General features: G+C 35.0%; 1 protein-coding gene across 1 annotated transcript in view; it reads left to right on the top strand.

The window, feature by feature from the left end:
* Nucleotides 1-7899: 7899 nt before the first annotated feature.
* LOC100922782 (liver carboxylesterase 1) overlaps nt 7900-20870 on the top strand; it is a 44968-nt gene continuing 31997 nt past the window's right edge. Inside the window, exons 1-3 of the mRNA XM_003758784.4 lie at nt 7900-8021; nt 18716-18920; nt 19649-19793. Of these exons, the coding sequence (XP_003758832.1) occupies nt 7970-8021; nt 18716-18920; nt 19649-19793 (402 nt within the window). The 5' untranslated portion in view covers nt 7900-7969. The remainder of the gene's footprint in view (nt 8022-18715; nt 18921-19648; nt 19794-20870) is intronic.

Raw genomic sequence — 20870 nt, 5'->3', positions numbered from 1 at the left:
TAATAACAAAGGTCACTTTTAATGGGGTGACCAATTCCTCCATTTGTCCTATTTTGTATTCTGCCTTAAGGTTATGACCATCCCCTCTTAATGGTTGAGATAAAGGTGTTATAGACATTCCTTAATGTCATTAGAATATCAGTAACCTCCATCTATGAGGCTATCCCTGCCAAGTCTCTGCATTATATCAATGTCTCTCTGTATTATGTCATTGTTCTTGTTATTCCATAAAAGGCTTGCTGTCCCGATACTAGGGGCTAGACTCTTTGAGATGATAGTCTCGTCTAGCCCTGGGATCCATTGGTCCCAGTATTTCTCTCCATTTAATAAACTATTGAATTGGTCTCTTAAAAAAAAATAGGGAAATAGTTTTGCATGATTGTATCTGAATAACCTATATCAAATTGCTTGGCATGTCAGGGAAAGAGGAGAAGAATATGTAAAGAATTTGGAATTGGGGGCGGAGCCAAGATGGCGGAGAAGACACACGCGTCTTTCTAAGCTCTTCTCTTACCCTCTTTATCAATATTATATCGAGCCTCAAAAATAGTCTGATTGCTACAATTGTAAAGATAAGAAGTAGAACAACTCACCAGCCGAAAATCTGCAGTTCGGGCAAAAGGTTGGTTCCAAAGGGGAGATCAAGAGACTGGGAGAGAAATTAGGTCCGAGGAGAGTCTAAACCGAGGTGAAGGCACGTCTTAGCATTACCGGCAGCCCCAACCCGCAAGGGGCTTTTCCTTGGGGCAGTTGGATCCTGCAGGCAGGAGGACAGCCCGGTTAGCTCCAATTCTGCCAGGGGGAGCTCGCTTGGGGCCATAGAGCTTTCCAGGGCCGATTTGCATCAGGCAGGACACTGGGCAGAGTTTGTGGCTGTCTGCGTTCTGCAGTCAGCTGAATACCACAGTCCCAAGAGGCTCCGGCCTGGCAGTGACACTTTCACCACTTAGTTCCCAGCCGAGGGCAATGATAATCCACTCAGCCCTACTAAGCAGTTTGATAGCTGGCCAGTGCTGAATCCACCTCCTGTTGGGGAAGGGAAAACTTCACACAGAGCACTCCATACCTTGGAGCAAATGGTTTACATCTCTCCATTCTGCAGAGGAAGCTGGAACCCTTGCCTAGGAGACCTACCCAAAGGCTTTAAAACATGAATAAAAAGATGAAAAGAAATCGACAGCTTCTATGCAGAAAAAGAGCAGGTCAGCAAACCTGAAGAGACCTCAAACAGCAAAATGCATCAGACTGTCCCCTTTACAGAATGCTCTCAAGAAGAGGCCAAAAGTCTCAAAAGAGTTAGAAGATAAATGGGGAAAGGAAAGAGAAGCCTTACAAGAGAGCAAACAACTTCCTGAAATACGAATTGAAAAAAATAAAGAATTACCATAAAGTAGGATTGGATTTGGAAAAGACAAAACCGAAGAAAGTAGGATCTGTGAATTGAAAGAAAATAATTCACTAAAAAAAATTAGTGAAATGGAAAAATTCCACAGACCAAACAATACATTCAAAAACTCAATTGGACATATACAGAAAGAAGTAAAAAGCTAATGAAGAAAATAATTCTTTAAAAATTAGAACTGAACAAATAGAAACAATGATTCATTGAGACAGCAAGAATCAGTCAACAAAACCAAAAATGACAAACTGAAAAACCACGAATTATCTACTTGCAAAAACGACAGACTTGGAAAATAGATCTAGGAGAGATAATCTGAGGATTATTGGACTTTCTGAAAACTATGATGAAAAAGAGCCTAGATACTATTTTACAAGAAATCATCAAAGAGAACTGCCCAGATGTAATAGAACAGAGGTAAAATAGGCATTGAAAGAATTCATCAACACCTTCTGAAAGAAACCCCTAAAATAAAACCCATGGAATATTGTAAAATTCAGAACATAGTTAAGGAAAAATTTCAACAGCCAAAACCATTTAAATACCGAGGTGCCACAATAAGGATCACCCAAGATCCGGCTGCCTCTACATTAAAGGAAAGAAGGGCCTGGAAATGATATTCCGAAAGGCACAAAACTTGAGATGCAGCCAAGAATAAACTACCCAGCTAGCTTGAGCATTTTCTTCCAGGGAAGAAGATGGAATTTAATGAAACAAATAATTCCATTTGTTCTGAAGAAAAAACCAGAACTAAACAAAATTTGATCTCCAAGAATAGAACCTCAAGAGATGCAGAAAAGGTAAAAATAACTCTTGAGAATTGTATTTCGTTGTGGATATACAAAAGAATACATGTATAATTTGATTATTGATATAACATAAAAGGGAAGTAGATATGGAAAAGGGATGATGCAGAATAAGGTGGGAAGGAGGGATAAAAGAGGGGAACCACATCCACAAGAGGCTAAGGAAACTTATAATCTGAGGGAATTTAGAGAGGGGGAGGAACATTGTGTGAATCTTACTTCATCAGAGTTCTCAAAGAAAAAATAATTGACATTTGTTTTAGAGAAAATTTCTCTCCCCATTAAAAAACAGGGAGAGGAAAAGGGAAAAGAAAAGAGTAATAAGGAAGGAAGGGGAAAGACTCAAGGGGAGGGAGGGATTATAAGAGGATAAGATCGTGATACAAGAGGGGTACATAAGTTAAAAGGGGAAAGAGGGTGGGAGGCAAGAATAAGTAAAGCACAATCTGGGGTTATTAGGATGGCAGGAAATACAGATTTAGTAATTCTAACCGTAAATGTAAATGGGATGAACTCCCCATAAAGAGGAGGCAGATAGTGACTGGATCAAAAGTCAGAACCCACAATATGTTGTTTAAAGAAACACATTTAAAGCAGGGGGATGCTATGAGTAAAAGTAAAAGGCTGGAGCAAAATTATGCTCGGTGAAGTCAAAGAGGTTAGCCTTATCCAGATCAAGCAAAAGTAAAAATTGATCTAATTAAAGAGATAAGAAGGTAACTACATCCTGCAAAGGGTAGCAAAACAACGAAGCAATATCAATATTAAAACATATATGCACCAATGGTAGGCACTAACTCTAAAGGAGAAGTTAAGAGTCAGGAAATAGACAACAAAACTGTAATAGTAGGAGATCTCAACCTTGCACCTCGAATTAGACAAATCAAACCACAAAACAAATAAGAAAGAAATTAAAGATAAATAGAATATTAGAAAAATTAGGTATGTTGGATCTTTGAGAAAATTGAATGGAGATAGAAGGAATATACTTTCTTCTCACAGTTCATGGAACCTATTCAAAAATTGACATATATTAGGACATAAAGACCTCAAAATTAAATGCAAGAAAGCAGAAATAGTAAATGCTTTCTTTTCAGATCATGATGCAATAAAACTACATTCAACAAAAGTTAGGGGAAATAGACCAAAAAGTAATTGAAACTAAAAATCTCATCTTAAAGAATGATTGGGTGAAGCAGCAAATTATAGATACAATTAATAATTTCACTCAAGATAATGACAATGATGAGACATCATACCAAAATTTGTGGGATGCAGCCAAAGGGTAATAAGAGGGAATTTATATCCTTAGAGGCTTACTTGAATAAAACAGAGAAAGAAAAGATTAATGAATTGGCTTGCAACTAAAAAACTAAAAGACCAAATTAAAACCCCTAATCAAATACTAAATTGGAAATTTAAAATTACAAGGAGAAATTAAAAATATTGAAAGTAAAAAAACCATTGAACGAATTAATAAAACTAAGAGTTGGTTCTATGAAAACCAATAAAATAGATAAGCCTTTGGTAAATCTGATTAGAAAAAGGAGGGAGGAAAATGAAATTAGTAGTCTTAAAAATGAAAATGGAGAACTTTCCACCAATGAAGAGGAAATTAAGAAATAATAAGGTTATTTTGCCTAACTTTATGCCAATAAATTTGATAACCTAAGTGAAATGGATGACTACCTCCAAAATACAGGCTTCCCAGACTAACAGAGGAAGAAGTAATTGTTTGAATAGTCCCATTTCAGAAAAGAAATAGAACAGGCAATTAAACAACTCCCTAAGAAAAACCCCAAGGACCAGATGGATTTACATGTGAATTTTACCAAACATTTAAAGAACAATTCCCAATGCTATATAAATTATTTGATAAAATAGGGAATGAAGGTCCTACCAAATTCTTCTATGACACAGACATGGTAATTGATACCTAAACCAGGTAGGCTGAAAACAGAGAAAGAAAATTATAGACCAATCTCCTAATGATATTGATGCTAAACTTAAATAAGATATTAGCAAAAAGACTACAGAAAATCATCTCCAAGATAATACACTATGATCAAGTAGGATTTATACCAGGAATGCAGGGCTGGTTCAATATTAGAAAACTATCAATATAATTGGCCATGTCAATAACCAAATTAACAAAACCATATGATCATCCTCAATAGATGCAGAAAAAGCATTTGATAAAATCAACATCCATTCCTATTAAAACACTTAGAGTATAGGAAAAATGGACTTTTCCTTAAAATAATCAGCAGCATCTATTTAAAACCATCAGTAAGCATCAATGTAATGGAGACAAACTGCAACCATTCCAATAAGATCTGGGAAACAAGGCTGCCCATATCACCGTTACTATTTAATATTGTATTAGAAACGCTAGCTATAGCAATAAGAGCTGAGAAAGAGATTAAAGGAATAAGAATAGGCAATGAGGAAGCCAAATTATCACCTTTGCCGATGACATGATGGTATACTTAGAGAACCCCAGAGATTCTGCTAAAAGTTATTAGAAATAATCCAAACTTAGCAAAGTTGCTGGTTATAAATAAACCACATAAGTCATCAGATTCTTATATATCACTAACAAAATCCAACAGTCAGAGTTACAAAGAGAAATTCCATTTAAAGTAACTACTGATAAATATAAAATATTTAGGAATCTATCTCAAGGGAAAATCAGAAACTTTATGAGCAAAATTACAGACCACTTTCACACAAATTAAGTCTGATCTAACCAATTGAAAATATTAAATGCTCTTGGATAGGGCGAGCAAATATAATAAAGATGACAATATTACCCTAAACTAATCTTTTATTTAGCGCTATACCAACAGACTCAAAACTATTTTAATGACCTAGAAAAAATAACAAAAAAAGTTCATATGGAAAACAAAAGGTCAAGAATTTCAAGGAATTAATGAAAAATCAAATGATGGTGGCTTAGCTGTACCAGATCTAAAACTATACTATAGGCAGCAGTTACCAAACTATTTGGTATTGGCTAAGGAATAGATTAGTTGATCAGTGGAATAGATTAGGTCTAAGGGATAAAACAGTCAACAAATATAGCAACCTAGTCTTTGACAAACCAAAGATCCCAGCTTTTGGGATAAGAACTTACTGTTTGATAAAATTGCTGGGAAAATTGGAAACTAATATGGCAAACTAGGCATTGATCCATACTTAACGCCGTATACCAAGATAAGGTCAAAATGGGTTCATGACCAGGCATAAAGAATGAAATTATTAATAAATTAGAGGAACATAGGATAGTTTACCTCTAGACCTGTGGAAGGGGAAGGTTTTTAGACCAAAGAACTAGAGATCATTACTGATCACAAAATAGAAAATTTCTGATTATACCAAACTGAAAAGTTTTTGCACAAACAAAACTAATGCAGACAAGATTAGAAGGAAAATAAACTGGGAAAATATTTTACAGTCAAAGGTTCTGATAAAGGCCTCATTTCAAAATATATAGAGAATTAACCTAATTTATAAAAATCAAGCCATTCTCCAATTGAAAAATGGTCAAAGGATATGAACAGACAACCTCCAGATGAAGAAATTGAAACTATTTCTAGTCATAGAAAAGATGTCAAGTCATTATTAATCAGAGAAATGCAAATTAAGACAACTCTAAGATACACTACACACCTGTCAGATTGGCTAAGATGACAGGAAAATAATGATGATTGTTGGAGGGATGGGAAAACTGGACATTGATTCATTGTTGGTGGAGTTGTGAACGAATCCAACCATTTTGGAGAGTAGTTTGGAACTATGCCAAAAGTTATCAAACTGTGTAACCTTTGATCCAGCAGTGTTACTATGGGATTATATCCCAAAGAGATTATAAAGAAGGGAAAGGGACCTGTATGTACGAATGTTTGTTAGCCCTTTTGTAGTGGTGAAACTGAAACTGAATGGATGTCCACAGTTGAGAATGGCTGAATAAATTGTGGTATATGGAAAATTATGGAATATTACTGTTCTTGTAAGAAATGACCAAAGGATGATTTCAGAAGGCCTGGAGACTTACGAATGATGTTGAGGAAATGAGCAGGACCAGGAGATCATTATATACTTCAACAACAATACTAGATGATGACTAGTCCTGATGGATCAGGCCATCCTCAGCAACAAGATCAACCAAATCATTTCTAATGGAGCAGTAATGAACTGAACTAACTATACCCAGAAAAAGAACTTGGAGATGACTAAAACCATTACAATGAATTCCCAGTCCCTATATTTATGCACACCTGCATCTTTTGATTTTTCAAAGCTAATTGTACAAAATTCAGAGTCTGATTCTTTTGTAAAAATAATGTTTTGTATGTATACTTATTGTGTATCTGTTATATTTTAATATTTTAATCTACTTCATCCTGCCATCTAGGGAGGGTGGGGGGTAGAGGTGAAAATTGGAACAAGAGGGTTTGGCAATTGTTAATGCTGTAAAGTTACCTATGTATATATCTAAATTAAAGGCTATTAAATAAAAAAAAAAAAAAAAAAAAAAAAAAAAGAATTTGGAATTAAAAATTTTAAAGAATAAATGGAAATGGAAAAAAAAAATTATAAGGAAAAAAATAAGTGAAGTAGTACCTGCCTTACTATCTCACAGTTTTGAGGGAAGTGGTTTATAAATTTTAACATGCCAGAGAAATAAGAATGATTATTTCTATTATGCTATCATTGCCTTTTTGTGTTTTTCAAATGTGAATCTGCCCTCTAAACTTGAGCTTCCTTACAAGCAACTTTCCATGTATTGTCATTGCTTCCTGTTTCCTAAGACTGTGTTCAGAATTCAATGTTCAATAAATCCTTCTGATTCTTTCTACTAAAGACCTTATAAATTCAGGGATTAACACCCCTTCGTAATGAATGGAACAGTGACTAAAAGTTAGGAAATTCTTCAAAGTCACACAGATAGGAAGCATAGATGATCATGGGAATCAGCTCTAGACTTTTCCCAGCCTTATGTTTGCCCTCCAGATCCCACAACTCTGTAAAACAGATATTGTGATTAGTTTTCAGGATTATAATGCAGTTATGTAACTTTGGCCTTGTTTACTGAGGTGAGAGTTGAGACTGTAACCTGAGAGGTTTTGGGATTAGAGCCACACAAATGAAAAGAGGAAATTATTTGTGGGTGGAGTTTCAAGTCACCAACTTGATTTTCACCAAGAATTTTGGAAGGCAAATCCTTATTTATTTTGGCTGACTTGGCTTTTACCCTTTGGGTTATAGTGTAATGTTAAAAGAAACTGAGCAAGACAGAGATTAGATACCAATTCAATAGTTTATTAAATGGAGAGAAATACTGGGACCAATGGATCCCAGGGCTAGACGAGAGTATCATCTCAAAGAGTCTAGCCCCTAGTATCGGGACAGCAAGCCTTTTATGGAATAACATTAACAATGACATAATGCAGAGACCTAGGTGGGGATAGTCTCATAGATGGAGGTTACTGATATTCTAATGACATTAAGGAATGTCTATAACACCTTTATCTCAATCATTAAGAGGGGATGGTCAAAACTTTAAGGCAGAATACGAAATAGGACAAATGGAGGAACTGATCACCCCATTAAAACTGACCTTTAACATTACAATAGGTCTGTCAGTAAGTTAGTCAGCCAGCCAAACAGTTAAATCTTGTGCAACTCACAGCACTAGCAGCCCTGCTAAACGGTTCAGTTACCTGTAACCCACAGTTGAAAAAACACTACTCTAGACAAGATGTGGCTGCTTTCTCTGGTCCTCTATTTTCTCACTACTATCTCTGTGCAGGGTAAGGATTTATTTGTTTAGTTTTTTTTTTTCTCTTAATGTCTAAACAAGAAAAGGTATAAAATTAAGAGAGAGATTTGATATCATATTGGTAGAAAACTAAGTGAGAACTGGGTTTGTGTTTTTTTATTGTTATTTGATTTGGTTTGTTTTACCTGATGCAACTTGGAACTTGCTTTGGGACAATCTTCTTCAAGAAGAGATCTGTGGTTTTATTAAGGTATTAGTTGTATGAAATAGCTGACACCATAGATTACTTTCTTTTAGGTTAATTTCTGTTTCATATAGGGAGGTCAGGGTGCTGTTTCTGACTTGGGATAAGGCAGAGTAAATATGTGGGAGTGTGAGCCATGTAAAAAACATACCATCATCTACTTCTAAATTAAGCTAATGGAGTTTGATGATCACAGAAGCAGTTGGAAACAAATAGTTTATTCATGGCAGAGAAAAGGAAAAAAAAAAACTACTTTCTGAAATAGCTAGAAAATTTTGTATTTTGTGCATTTGTCCAAATCGTTTGTATATTCCAAATAAGAGAATGGTAAAAGTTGAGATGAACTTTAGATATCATTTGGATTAATCCTTTCATTCGATGAACAAAATTGAGTATTAGAAAGGGGAAATGTTTTGTTCAAAATCATCAAGCTAGTGATGGCAGAATGAATAGAATCCTAGTTAAATTTTTATTCCAGTCTACCTTTACATTGCCATTCTATAGAATTTATTGAAAAGTTATATTCTTCAAATTCAAAGGTACTTACTTGTGCTAAAGCTAAAGGTTATAAAGGTCTTGCTCAATAAGGCAAGTAAAAATGGAGTTAGAGGGTGATCAAGGATGAGTACTCTATTCACAGCAAATAACAGGTTTCAAATGGGAAAAAGGGTGAGAGGTTATGAAGGAGCAGAATGAGCTATAATGGAAAAGAGATGTCTGCTGCTGATTGATAAGCTCTCAATATAAAGCAAAATCATTTTCTGGGGGAGGGAAGAAGTAATCAGAGCTGGAAATAGAAGAATGTATTCAGGGGCAGATTTAAAGAGGCAAAAACTTTCATGATGGATCAGGCAAGTGAATGAGATGGGAAATTGACACCTTACCTAAATTCAAAATAAGTTTGTACTTAACATAGCTAGATCTTGTGTTTTTGCATAATCACGGTATATTAAATATTACATGGATAATTCAGTTTGCTTTTTATATTGCTTACATGGAGCTGGGGGTTATAATGGGAAAATCAAGGTGTGTGCAGCTTTCTGCTAGATTTTAGTTGAAAAGAATCATTTGTCACTTTCTGATCCTCTAAGAAAGAAATATGTATGATTAGTAGCTATGAAAGAAAGGAGTTGGAGTAGAACAGGGAATCTTACAAACTTGGGGCTTATAGACCCAAAGAGTTTTTGGATAGATTTAAAGGTTCTATGAACTTGGATAGGAAAATAATTTCATGTTTATTTTAATATAATTGAGTTCCTTTGTAATTTCCTGTATTTTAATTTATACATTTAAAAGCATTAACATGGTTTTAACATATAGACCTCTTTTAACAGAGGTCCATAAGCTTACTAGAGAATCTATGACATCAAAAAGTTAAGAATTTCTGAACTAGATAATTAGATAATAATATGATAAATGATTAGATAATTAATATGATCTCTTCCATTTCTAATATTCAGTGAGCCTATAAAGTTTTTAAGGAGCAAATGAAAATAATTAATATTAAAGGGATTATTAATAATTCAGTTTTGGCTAGAAGATCAATTGTGAGAAAACATCCTGTCCAAGACAAGAAATTTCTTAAATTTGGCAAGAGGAAGGAAAGTTAAATCAAAAGATTAAGACATTTATTTTATGTGCATACCAGCCTCTGGTTCAGAGTATCTTCCTTTGTAAAATGAAGTGATTGGATCAGATAATTTCTAAGGTCCCTTCTAGCTATAAACTCTATAATTCTATGATTTATGTTTATTAAGTTAGAACCAATAGAAATCATAAAAATGAAGGAATATATTTGTAGACTAGGAGACAGTGCTTTGTACATAACTAAAAATAATTTTATAAAATCCACATGTAATAATATATAGTCAGTTTGTTTTTCAATGTCATGCACAGGTAAGAAATATGGATACTCATTTCTGGTCCCATTTAATAGTTACTAGAGATCACACTGTGATTCCTTGGTACTTAAGTGCCTTCTTTTGGAGGCTTGGATTTACTCCTTGATGTCCTCATCAACTTAATTGCCAGGCAACTTAATTGCCTTTCTCAAGGTAACCACTTCCATATTTGAGTAGCTTTGAATTGTGAGAAAGGTTTATTATCCTGGGCCTACTATCATTTTTTCCATCTTTTGAATTTGAATCATATTATCTGAAAATTTATTTCTCCTCTCTTTTTTAGGGGTATTTCCAATCACTTGTTTGAAAAAATGAGTGAAATATCACCTAACAAACCATATCTAGTTGGCCCCAAGCCACATTTTAACCCATTCATCTTAAAATAGTTAGACATCTTCAAATATGCCTAGATACTGTCTCCTTACCCTTATCCCTGCCCAACACTTTTAGATTAGCACCATCCAGACCAGTCTATGTCTCCCTTCCTGGTTGACTCTTGACCATTCTTCATATAAACCGGATATATTTCAGTTATCCTGATATCCTACTTCTAATAGATTTTCCTCTTATATTCCCACCCACCTTGCTTTCCACGTTTTGCTCTGAAACAGAAATAAAATCAATGTTAGGATTGCTTCTGGAAAAGACATAATAGTGATTTTTTTAAAATTTCTATTCCGTTGATTCCCCATCCCTGTGACTCCCCAGACTTTTCCTCTTGGTATTAGTATTCATTTTTGAATACTCTAATTACCATTCCTTTATATTTGCTGTCTCTTCCTATTCTTCATAGCTGAATACATGGAGCTTCCCAGGAAACATTTCAAGATTTGTATGAACTGAAATAATGTGAGAATTAGAAAATAATATGCATGTAATAATAATGGATGTGGCTATCATAGTGGGGGTGCAAGTAATGCAGAATATAGATAGGTAGCATGCTCTTTCATCCTGCCCTGCCTTTTTCCCTTCTATCTCTACAGATCTAATCAGCTATAATCTATTATAATGTATGCGATGGGCAGCATAATGGCCCTTCAGGTTCTTGTAGTTCTCTTCACTGATGGTTAAAGGAATTTATATTAAATGAAAAAACCGGGAGTACAAAGGCAACTGCTCAGTCTCCAGTTAGGAAAATTCTTAACGTTTAGTTTGGGGTTTAATTATGTCACTTTCTCTAGCTAATCCCTGGTCTCTTTATCATTGAGGCAAAATTCATGTGGAACATTTGGGTAAAGAAATAAATAGAATACATTACAGTTAGGCATCAAGTGAAAAATTGGGTGGGAGAGTAGACCTTTTTTGGAATGTTCCTCAGTCCTTGAGGAAGTGACTTCAATGGATATCTTATGATAATACATCTCCAAAATGCCTATTTAAACAATGGCCCTCTTCAATTTTTGCTTTCTCTGTCAGGATTTAATTTTACTATTTCTTTCTCCTCTTTTTTTGTTGTCCCTATGTTACTAATTCCTTCTGGCTTCTCTCTTAAATTCTCTACTTTTCCCAATACACTATCAGACAACCCAATCCTTAATTTCATCTAGTTTGGTGATTTTATAACAAGCTTCACAGAATATAACAAAGTTTTCAACCAATCAAAATAGATTTCCTATGCAACATCAGTCTAGTTTATTCAATGATTTTCAGTGACATCTAAATCAATAAAATATGTTTTATAAATAATCTAAAGTGTATGATGAATTTATTGATCTGACAGATGTGTCCAAACCTTGTTCACATCTAGTGATAAATCAATGTACATTCTCATACTGTTAAGGTTTTAGAAGTAGAAAATTTTTACTTTTTTTTTTTTCAGATTGAGCCTTCCCTATATGGGATGTGCATCTCTAGATGGAAGTGCAGAGACCATATAGGGTCTCTCTGTTGAAAGCATAGAAATTTTTACCTGCTCTGTTCATAGTCTGGGTTGATTTGTCTCTCCTGAGACAATTAAGTGGCTGGCCCCTTGCTCTTTGAGACTTCCTATATTGGTTCCATATTTAATATAGATATCCAATCAGTTTTAGTCTCCCTGCAGCTCAGAATTCTTCAAGAGTCCAAATGATCAATTTGTTTCAACATTCTCTAGTAGCAGGGATGAGCAAAATTGCATCACCATGCCCTGCTATACTAATATTAAGTGAGATTAAGTGGGATAATTGTTTTAGCTGATTCTGCTCTCTCATATACGGTGATTATTTAAATGGAAATAACACAAATAAAACAATTGAAACAATGCTATAAAATAACAATAACTAATTTGGCCCCAACGAACAGCTATAAGAAGACATCTTCAGGATTTCTTTTTGCAGAGGTGACAAACCCAGGGTATGGAACGTTGTAAAATGTCAGACTCTTTCTATGTGTTCTTTCATCTTCTCTGAAATAATTTTTATTTGCTTTTAATTTTTTTTTTACCACAAGAGATAGTGATTCCCCTTCTGAGAAAGGAAGGAGAAATGATTAGTGTAAAATATAAATTACATAAAAACAAAGATAATGTTTTGAAGAATATTCATTCAAAATTTTCCCACTTTTGTATTTTTAGCTTCAGTACTTGGCACATAGTAGTACTCAATAAATGCATTTTCATGAAACAATCATTTCCATAGCTTTTTCAAAATTGGTCTGTAACTCTTTCCATACTGACAGAACTTACTTTTCCTGAAAGCAAGTTACATCCAGTGGGCAAGAAACTATACATCCTTGTGTTTTTAGAAAAGGTGGGTTCTTTCATATTCAGTGTTCCCATTCTTCTGATCTGGGTACATAATCCTATTGCTCTTTTATTTCTGGAGTAGAAACTCAAAGGAAGGTTTTTTAAGATCCTAGTTTCCATTTTGGTTTGAGGAAACGGGTAAATCAAATTGTTATTGCTATCCTCTGTAGTCCTTCTTTGCTGCCTTTTCATTCCTTCTTTTACTGTATAGATATCTGTTATGGTTGATCCCACAGAGGAATAAGGTATTCAGCTCTTCAAATTGCCTCAATGAGGTAGGAGCCCCCAGACTGCCAGAAAAGAGGAGAGGCAGCAAGATGAATAAATATTATCTTAAAAGTTCATTCTAAATTCCTGAGGTCTGCTTTTTCCAAGGAATTTAAAATGTGATTTTACCTATCTTAGTCTCAGAATATGAATCTAATTTTTCATTGTCTGGGCTGGGAAGGGGGTGCCATCATCATCAGAGGCAATACTCTGCAGCATTCCATGAGGAAAAATAAATTCCTATAACAAGGAATTCTTTGTTTTCCTGGGGTACTAAAGAAAAAAGAAACATATTTGAAGCATGTGGGGAAGCGAGAGAAAGAGGAAAGAAAAGACAGTCCATCCATAGTAGGAGACCTGATTCCCAGAATGTTGAGGTGGGTCAGGGTTGAGTAATAAGAGAATCTCAAGAGAAATATTCTGTGATGTTAGGATCCCAGAGGTATTAGGTGTATAACCTGATAGAAATAGAATAGAAGTTACTCTGTGGGGGAAGATGAACCCTGCTGCCAACTATGCTGGTGTCCTGGGACAAATCTCCATTTACTCCATACTAGTTATGACTATTTAATTCCATCTATTATAATTATTAGGCCAGTGTTATAACTTGCATTAATATTGATGCCAGGAAATGTTGGAGACATTTAATATAGACAACTTGCCATGAGGTAGCAGAGATGATTTCCCAGGGGATGGATATGAATTAAGTGCAAATGAAGATCATTGTACATAGCAAACACCTCCCTGTAGAATGTTCATTCTTCCCCAATCTCTGATGTCATAGGAAGGCACAATCATCATTGAAATATGTGTATGGAGCATACAATTTATTATGGACAGTGGGAACCAGATCCTTTTGTGATATTGTGCCTATTTTTTCCATTACTTTATACCTGGTTGTAATCACTACCTATAATTCCTTCCCTCAGTGTGGACTTGATTATGACCTATCCCTTTCCCTCAACCCTATAGTGTCCAGAAAATCTTGGATATATAGGCCAAAAGTGATTACCAAACCATTTCCAGAACTCATCATCTAAATCTCAGAGGAGGAAAGGATGGAAACTGTTTTATAGCTACTTATCCATCTCTTAAGAATTTCTGTAACAAGAATTTCTCATGAATTTACAGATGTAGAGGGAGTTCTCCCTCTGCTCTCAAATGAAGCTTCAATAAATGCAGCATATAGATGACTTGCTATGTCATTGCTCTTCAAATGCTTCTTAGGTTTTTGGAAACAAATCCATAGTGTGATATCTAGGAAAATCATATACCTTTTATGGGTCCATAAGCCAGACCTATAAGATTCTTCCTTAATGTGTTTCTCTTTCAGATTCTTACAACTTTTATAATGTTACAGACCTTTCTTTTTAATATAAGGACATAATACCATTTTTGTTATTATTTTTAGTCTCTCCCAAAATTGGGGGATCTTTAATAAATTTCTATGTTTCATTTTGAAACAGTGATGCATGATAAACCAGTAAAATTAACCAATTACTCAACTTGAAATCTATATATGATATATAATAAACAAGTTATCAAAATAATAAAAATATAATTTATATAAGCAACAAAATATAATTATAGGTAACTATCAACTAAACTATAAATTTAAAAAGTAACTTTCATTAATGATTGGCAGCACTGATCATCAGAAACTTTGCATTTATGATTCTATGATAACTATTCCATGACAGAGAAAAATATATGTCTCAGACATAAGCCCTTCTCCCAAGTGTAGCATAGTCTATCAATGAACTATATACTAGCCATCTATATACAGTGGTCTCATTTCAACATGCTATGTGCAAATTCTTCTCATCCTTATCTGTTAATCCATGAATACGTCTTGGAATTTCCTTAATAATTACAAAAATTGAAGATTTTTTAATTAATGTGCTTGCTTTAAATCTCTCCCCCATTTAGTTAAATATTATTCATTTAATAAGCTAGAGAGACTTATTTTTCCAACTTTCTCTCTCTCCTCCTCCTTCTTCTCTCTCTCTCTTTCTCTCTCTCTCTCTCTTTCTCTGTTTATCTCTTATCTCTGTCTCTCTCTGTCCCTTTCTCTCTCCCATTTCCTTTTTGCCTCTCCCTTCTTTGTCTCTGTCTCTCTCAATCAAAATCTTTAATCTTCAAGGCTTAAATAAACATCAAAATTACTGGTTACATATTTTAAATAATGTCATAAATACACAATTTTTCTTAAGAATGTTTTAGTTTTGAGAAAGTTCATAGCTAATCACCTCTAACTATAAATGCAATTATTTTGCCAGAGATGCTGCTCTGTGGGACAATAGAAAAAAGAGCATTGAATTTGGAGTCAAAGAAACCAGTAGTCCTTCTGTGCCTCTTATTTACATATACTTGGTAATCAGTCTTCAATAAGTGTCCATTATTTTCTCTCAACCTTAGTTTCTTAGTGCTTTAATTGAATGGTCTTTTGAAGTTCTAAATCTTTGATCCTGAGCATCTACATAGACACTTTACAATCTTGTTCAGTCTCAATTCAATTTCCGCAGGATACCATTGTGATTCCTGTGCTCTGGGAAGCTTTTTAGAACTATTGGTGAATTGGTGAGAAGAAGTCCATCTTCATCTATGAGAAACTTTCATCAATAAGTTCAATGATCCATTACACATTCCTCTGGCCTTTTAAGAATTCTCTTCATCTTCTTTCCAAGATTGGGATTAAAACAATTCTCTCTAAAAAGAAATGTTTTTTATTCTCTTTTTTTATTCTCAGTTTCTCTCAAGCTATCACTCAGCCATCTTTCCAGAATGACATCTGAACAGCCAGGTTTTTCAAGAATCTCCTATGTCTCTTGAAGATAAAAAGAGTAGTAATAATTTCTGTGGGAAAGCCTGTTAGCACTGGTATTAATGTACATTCTGCGGTATATAAACTAATGCCAAGGGGAGTAACTGAAAGACTTGATATTTTGGGTCTCAAACTTCTTGTTGTTTGTGAGTTCCATAATCTAATCTATTATGCCCTTGTCACAATTAATTACTAGGGCTGCCTATCTTTTTGCTTCTTTTCTCCAAACCTATTTCATCTGTGCTGATAGAGAGTGCCATCTTTAAGCAAACAGGACAGCTCAAGCTCTAGCCCATTCTACTTGGAAGAACATACCAAATCAATCCTTCTGGCTTCTAACTAAATTTACATCTTCTGATACCTGTTTGTATCACCTTTGCTCAACTCATTGCTCTAAAGCATTTCTACCAATTTTAAGTAGCCAAAAAGGGGCCAACTGGCCAAGCAATCTGGAACTTGGTTCCACTTGGTTTAATTCCATAAATCAGCCCAACCTTCTCAACTAGGGACGCAAATCTGACTTTCTAATCCTGGGTGTGACTCCCTTTCAAGTTTTACCAAATCAGGACTTTTGCCTAAAATCTCAGAGGATAAAAGATAGCTTTGGGGATCTTTTCCAAATATCCCATTAGTCTTCTAAGTGATGTCAGAAAATCCCAATTAGGCACTTTCCCCTCCACCAATGTTACCTTTAGTATGTTTGCCCACAATTCACTTTTAAAAAACAATGCCTCAGAGATCTTCAAGAAGAGACAGTGACCACATGTGCAAAAAAGCATTTGTGGCAGCCCTTTTTGTGGTGGCAACTGAATGGAATGGATGCCCATCAGTTGGGGAATGGCTGAATAAATTATAGTATACGAATGTTATGAAATATTATTGTTCTATAAGAAATCATCAGCAGAATGATTTCAGAGAAGCCTGGAGAGACTTACATGAACTAAGTGAAATGAGCAGAACCAGGAAATCATTGTACATGGCAACAACAAGATTATATGATGACCATTCTGATGGACATGGCTCTCTTCAACAATGAAATAATTCAGACCAGTTCCAGTGATCTTGTGATGAAGAGAGCCATCTGCACCCAGAAAGAGGACTTATGGGAACCAAGTGTGGTTTACAACATAGCATTTTCACTTCTTTTGTTATTGTTTGCTTGCATTTTATTTTTGTCATTTTTTTTTCCTGTTTGATTTGAATTTTCCTGTGCAACAAGATAATTGTATAAGCATATTTGCATATATTGGATTTAACACATATTTTTACCATGTTTAACATATAGTGGATTACTTGCCATCTAGGGGAGAAGATGGGGAAAGAAGGGGGAAAATTGGAACATAAGGTTTTACAAGGGTTAATATTGAAATTATTCATGCATATGTTTTGAAAATAAAAAAAAACTTAAATAAAAATGATGCCTCAGAAATATAAGGAAGTGAGAAGGATTCAGAATCCACTTGCTCACAAGTACATAATCATTAATTAATTTATTTTTCAAAAGAACAGGCCATGTTTTAAAAAGAGAGGAGGGCTACTTTGATGAGGGAAGTCAATTCTAAAAAGAAGATCTAATTTAGTAAACATTCATGAAGTCTCCTATGAACTGAGATAAAGATGGTACAAGACATTAAGGCAAATACATAGTTTTTGTTGCCATGAGGCTTTCTCTCTAGAGAGTTTATTATCCACATTTTTTTGTGTGAAAATAACCTCATTTCTACCAAGAATTAACAGATCTGGTAGATTAATTGAAGAGGGGTAATCAGGAGAGATAGACATCAAATAACCCTAATGCCTCAGTGACAGGGAACAAGCATGTGGTATTACCAATGATTTTCTCTGGTATTTCTAGCTAGACATAATTTCTCTCTTATTTGTATGCCTATAGCTAGGATATGTTCCTTGGTTTCTTTATATATTTCATTCTATTTTATATTTGTACATAGAAACAATGTGAGCATGTTGGAGACATTGCTGTACTTATAGCTTGAAAAATATAGAGTCAAATTTTGCTTCTGATATTTACTATCCATGTTGCCTGGTCTCTGTGTGCCTCAAAAGAGACTTAACCTAGGACTTAACCTAAATGAGTAATGGAAGGAGTTCTGACTAGTATTTCCCTAGTTGGGAATATCATACATTCAAAATAAATTTATTTACATTATATTATTTCTCCTACTAGGGTATAAGCTCATTGAGGAAAGGGACTAGGTTTTATTCATCTATGTAATCCTCAAATTCCAGCAAATATAGTTGGTCCTTGATAAATATTAACTGAATAAATGAAGAAATTTTCATGGAAAGAAATACCCTCAAATCATACATTTCTATCAATCAATTGTAAAAGAAGCTGTGACATAGTATCAGATGTATAGACCTTGTTTTTTAGAAGCTATTATCTCTATGTGACTTTAAGCAAGTTGCTTAACCTTTGGAAACAGGTTTCTCCATACAAAAAATAGTGATAATTATGCCACTTGACTCCAAGATTGAGTTAGATGCTTTATAAACTATAAAGCACTAAGAAAGTATGAATTATTGACATAGCATTGTACTTGTGTTGGAAGAAGCAGATTCCCAGAGATAAGTTATTTACCCAAGATCATATAGCTTATGAAAAACAGACTTGGGACTAGCACTAAGGACTCCTGAGCAATTTTTCCACTCTAGAATATTACCTCCCCAATCCAATCACCTCTCTCTCTCTCTCTCTCTCTCTCTTTCTCTTTCTCTTTCTCTTTCTCTCTCTCTTTCTCTCTATCAGGGCAGCAATCCTCAACACCTGTAGTGGACACTCAGTATGGAAAAGTCCAAGGCAAACGTGAAAGCCTACAAGGATTTGACAAAATCGTCAATGTTTTCCTGGGTATCCCTTTTGCCAAAGCTCCTCTTGGACCCCTGAGATTTACTCCACCACAACCTGCAGAATCCTGGGACTACGTAAAGAGCACAACTACTTACCCACCCATGTAAGCCATCAGTCTTTTGCTTCTTCTGGGGATAGGAGGAGTTAAGATGTAAGAAAACATGGAGAATCATGATAATTTTCTTTGAATGCTTTTTATTTTGCTCCATACCCCTCTACTTAGTAAGAAACATTCCTTCAACTGGCTCACCTTGGAAATTAAGCTTGTTCAGGGACTGGAAGGTCTCTTATAGGAGAACCTATCAGGAATGCACAATGGGCATCCTTAAAACTATGAAATGACTGGTCTGCCCTGAAGTATGCCAGCTAAATATATCATATAGCAGTACTTTTTCCAATTGAAACTGGTACTCCCAAGAGTTCTTCAGTTTGTTTCCTTCATGGAATTAGAAGGTGCTGCTCCTTGACCCTTTGAATGTGAACATTTTATCCACTGAAAGGGAACACTTGCTAAACACAATAACAAATGATCTTCACCTATGTTCTTCCTTCATGCCAGGATTACTCCCGAGCCATAATACTTTTGCCAGTGGTGAGCCTTTAGCCTTTAAATCAGGTGATTTAAATGGGAGGAGATGGGTCTGATCTTTGATCACTGGCATCTACTCAGCACAAGGAGTGCCTGGGAGAGAGACAACAAGTCTCCAGGGAAATTAGAGACAGCTCAAAAGTATTGGGAGATTACAGATTAGTAATAGAGAGTAAAAGGACATGAAAACTTCTTTTTAATCTTGAAAATAAATGAGATTTTTGTCATGTTTTATTGAATAGGTGTGCCCAGGACCTAGTTTCTGGACAATTACTTTCTGACCTTTTTACCAACCGGGAAGAAAAAATTTCCTTGAAAACATCTGAAGATTGTTTATACTTAAACATTTATACCCCTGCTGACCTATCAAAGAAGAGCAAGTTACCTGTAAGGAAGCCATGGATGAGGTTTATTATGACTTTGAAATTGGTGGTTTGTTATCCTTACATGCATTTATAGGAGAAAAGATTAGAAAAAGAGCCCTTGGTTTGGAGGGTATAATAGGGGTTTGGGATCTTGACTTTTTCCTTAGTTCTCAGTAGGCAGGGTATATGGATTTTTAAATACACTTAGCTTCTCTCTCTTCACTTCAATTAAAAAAAATAGATTAGGTAGGTGGTGGGAAACTCACAGTGATAACTGAGAATAAAATGTACACATACCTTACATTTGCAAAATTCTTTCAACCACATTAATTCAGGAGCAAACATTATTTCCCCCACTTGACAAAGAAGAAAATTGAGTTCCAGAGCTTGATCAAAGATCACATAGTTTGTTAGTGGCATCTCCAAGAATCATACATCTTGAACTGGATGTTCCATAGATATCTTAAACTCAACACTTACAAAGCGAAAGTTATTGTTTCCCTCAAACTCACTCCTCTTCCTAACTTCCTTATTATGATCAAGGGTATCCCCATCCTCCTTGTCACCCAGATTTGCAATATAGGTGCCATTCTCAACTCTTACCCCCATAGTCAATCTGTTGCTAAGATTTGTTGATCTTACCTTCATAACATCTCTTCCATATGCCCTCCTTTCTCCTCTAAAACTGCCACCATCCTGATCACAGGCCCTCAATTTTTCACATCTAGTTTATTGCAATAGTCTCCAGGCCTGCTGCTTGGTCTTCTTGTCACAAATATCTCTCCACTCCAGTTCTCACTTGATTCAGCTGTCAAAGCATTTTCATTTCCTCTACTAATACTTCAGACCTGGTCTCTTGATTCTGTTTAAGGCTTTTTCATTAGACCAATAGCTCTTCATCCCCTTCCCTCCACAACTATCTATTATCCACATGAATAAGAAATAGGACAAGCAGCATGGATGATTTTTAAAGATTTCTGATTGACTTTGGTATACATTTTGCTATTTTATTGAAAATAATTTCTCTTAGACTCAGTTTCTGCAGCTATAAAATTAGGGTTTTGAAAGGTCTCTCTCAGGACTAAATTTATTCTCTTTC

This window comes from Sarcophilus harrisii, chromosome 2 (genome assembly GCF_902635505.1).
Source record: "Sarcophilus harrisii chromosome 2, mSarHar1.11, whole genome shotgun sequence".
Taxonomy (NCBI): domain Eukaryota; kingdom Metazoa; phylum Chordata; class Mammalia; order Dasyuromorphia; family Dasyuridae; genus Sarcophilus; species Sarcophilus harrisii.
This window is presented reverse-complemented; position numbering and strand designations above follow the sequence as displayed.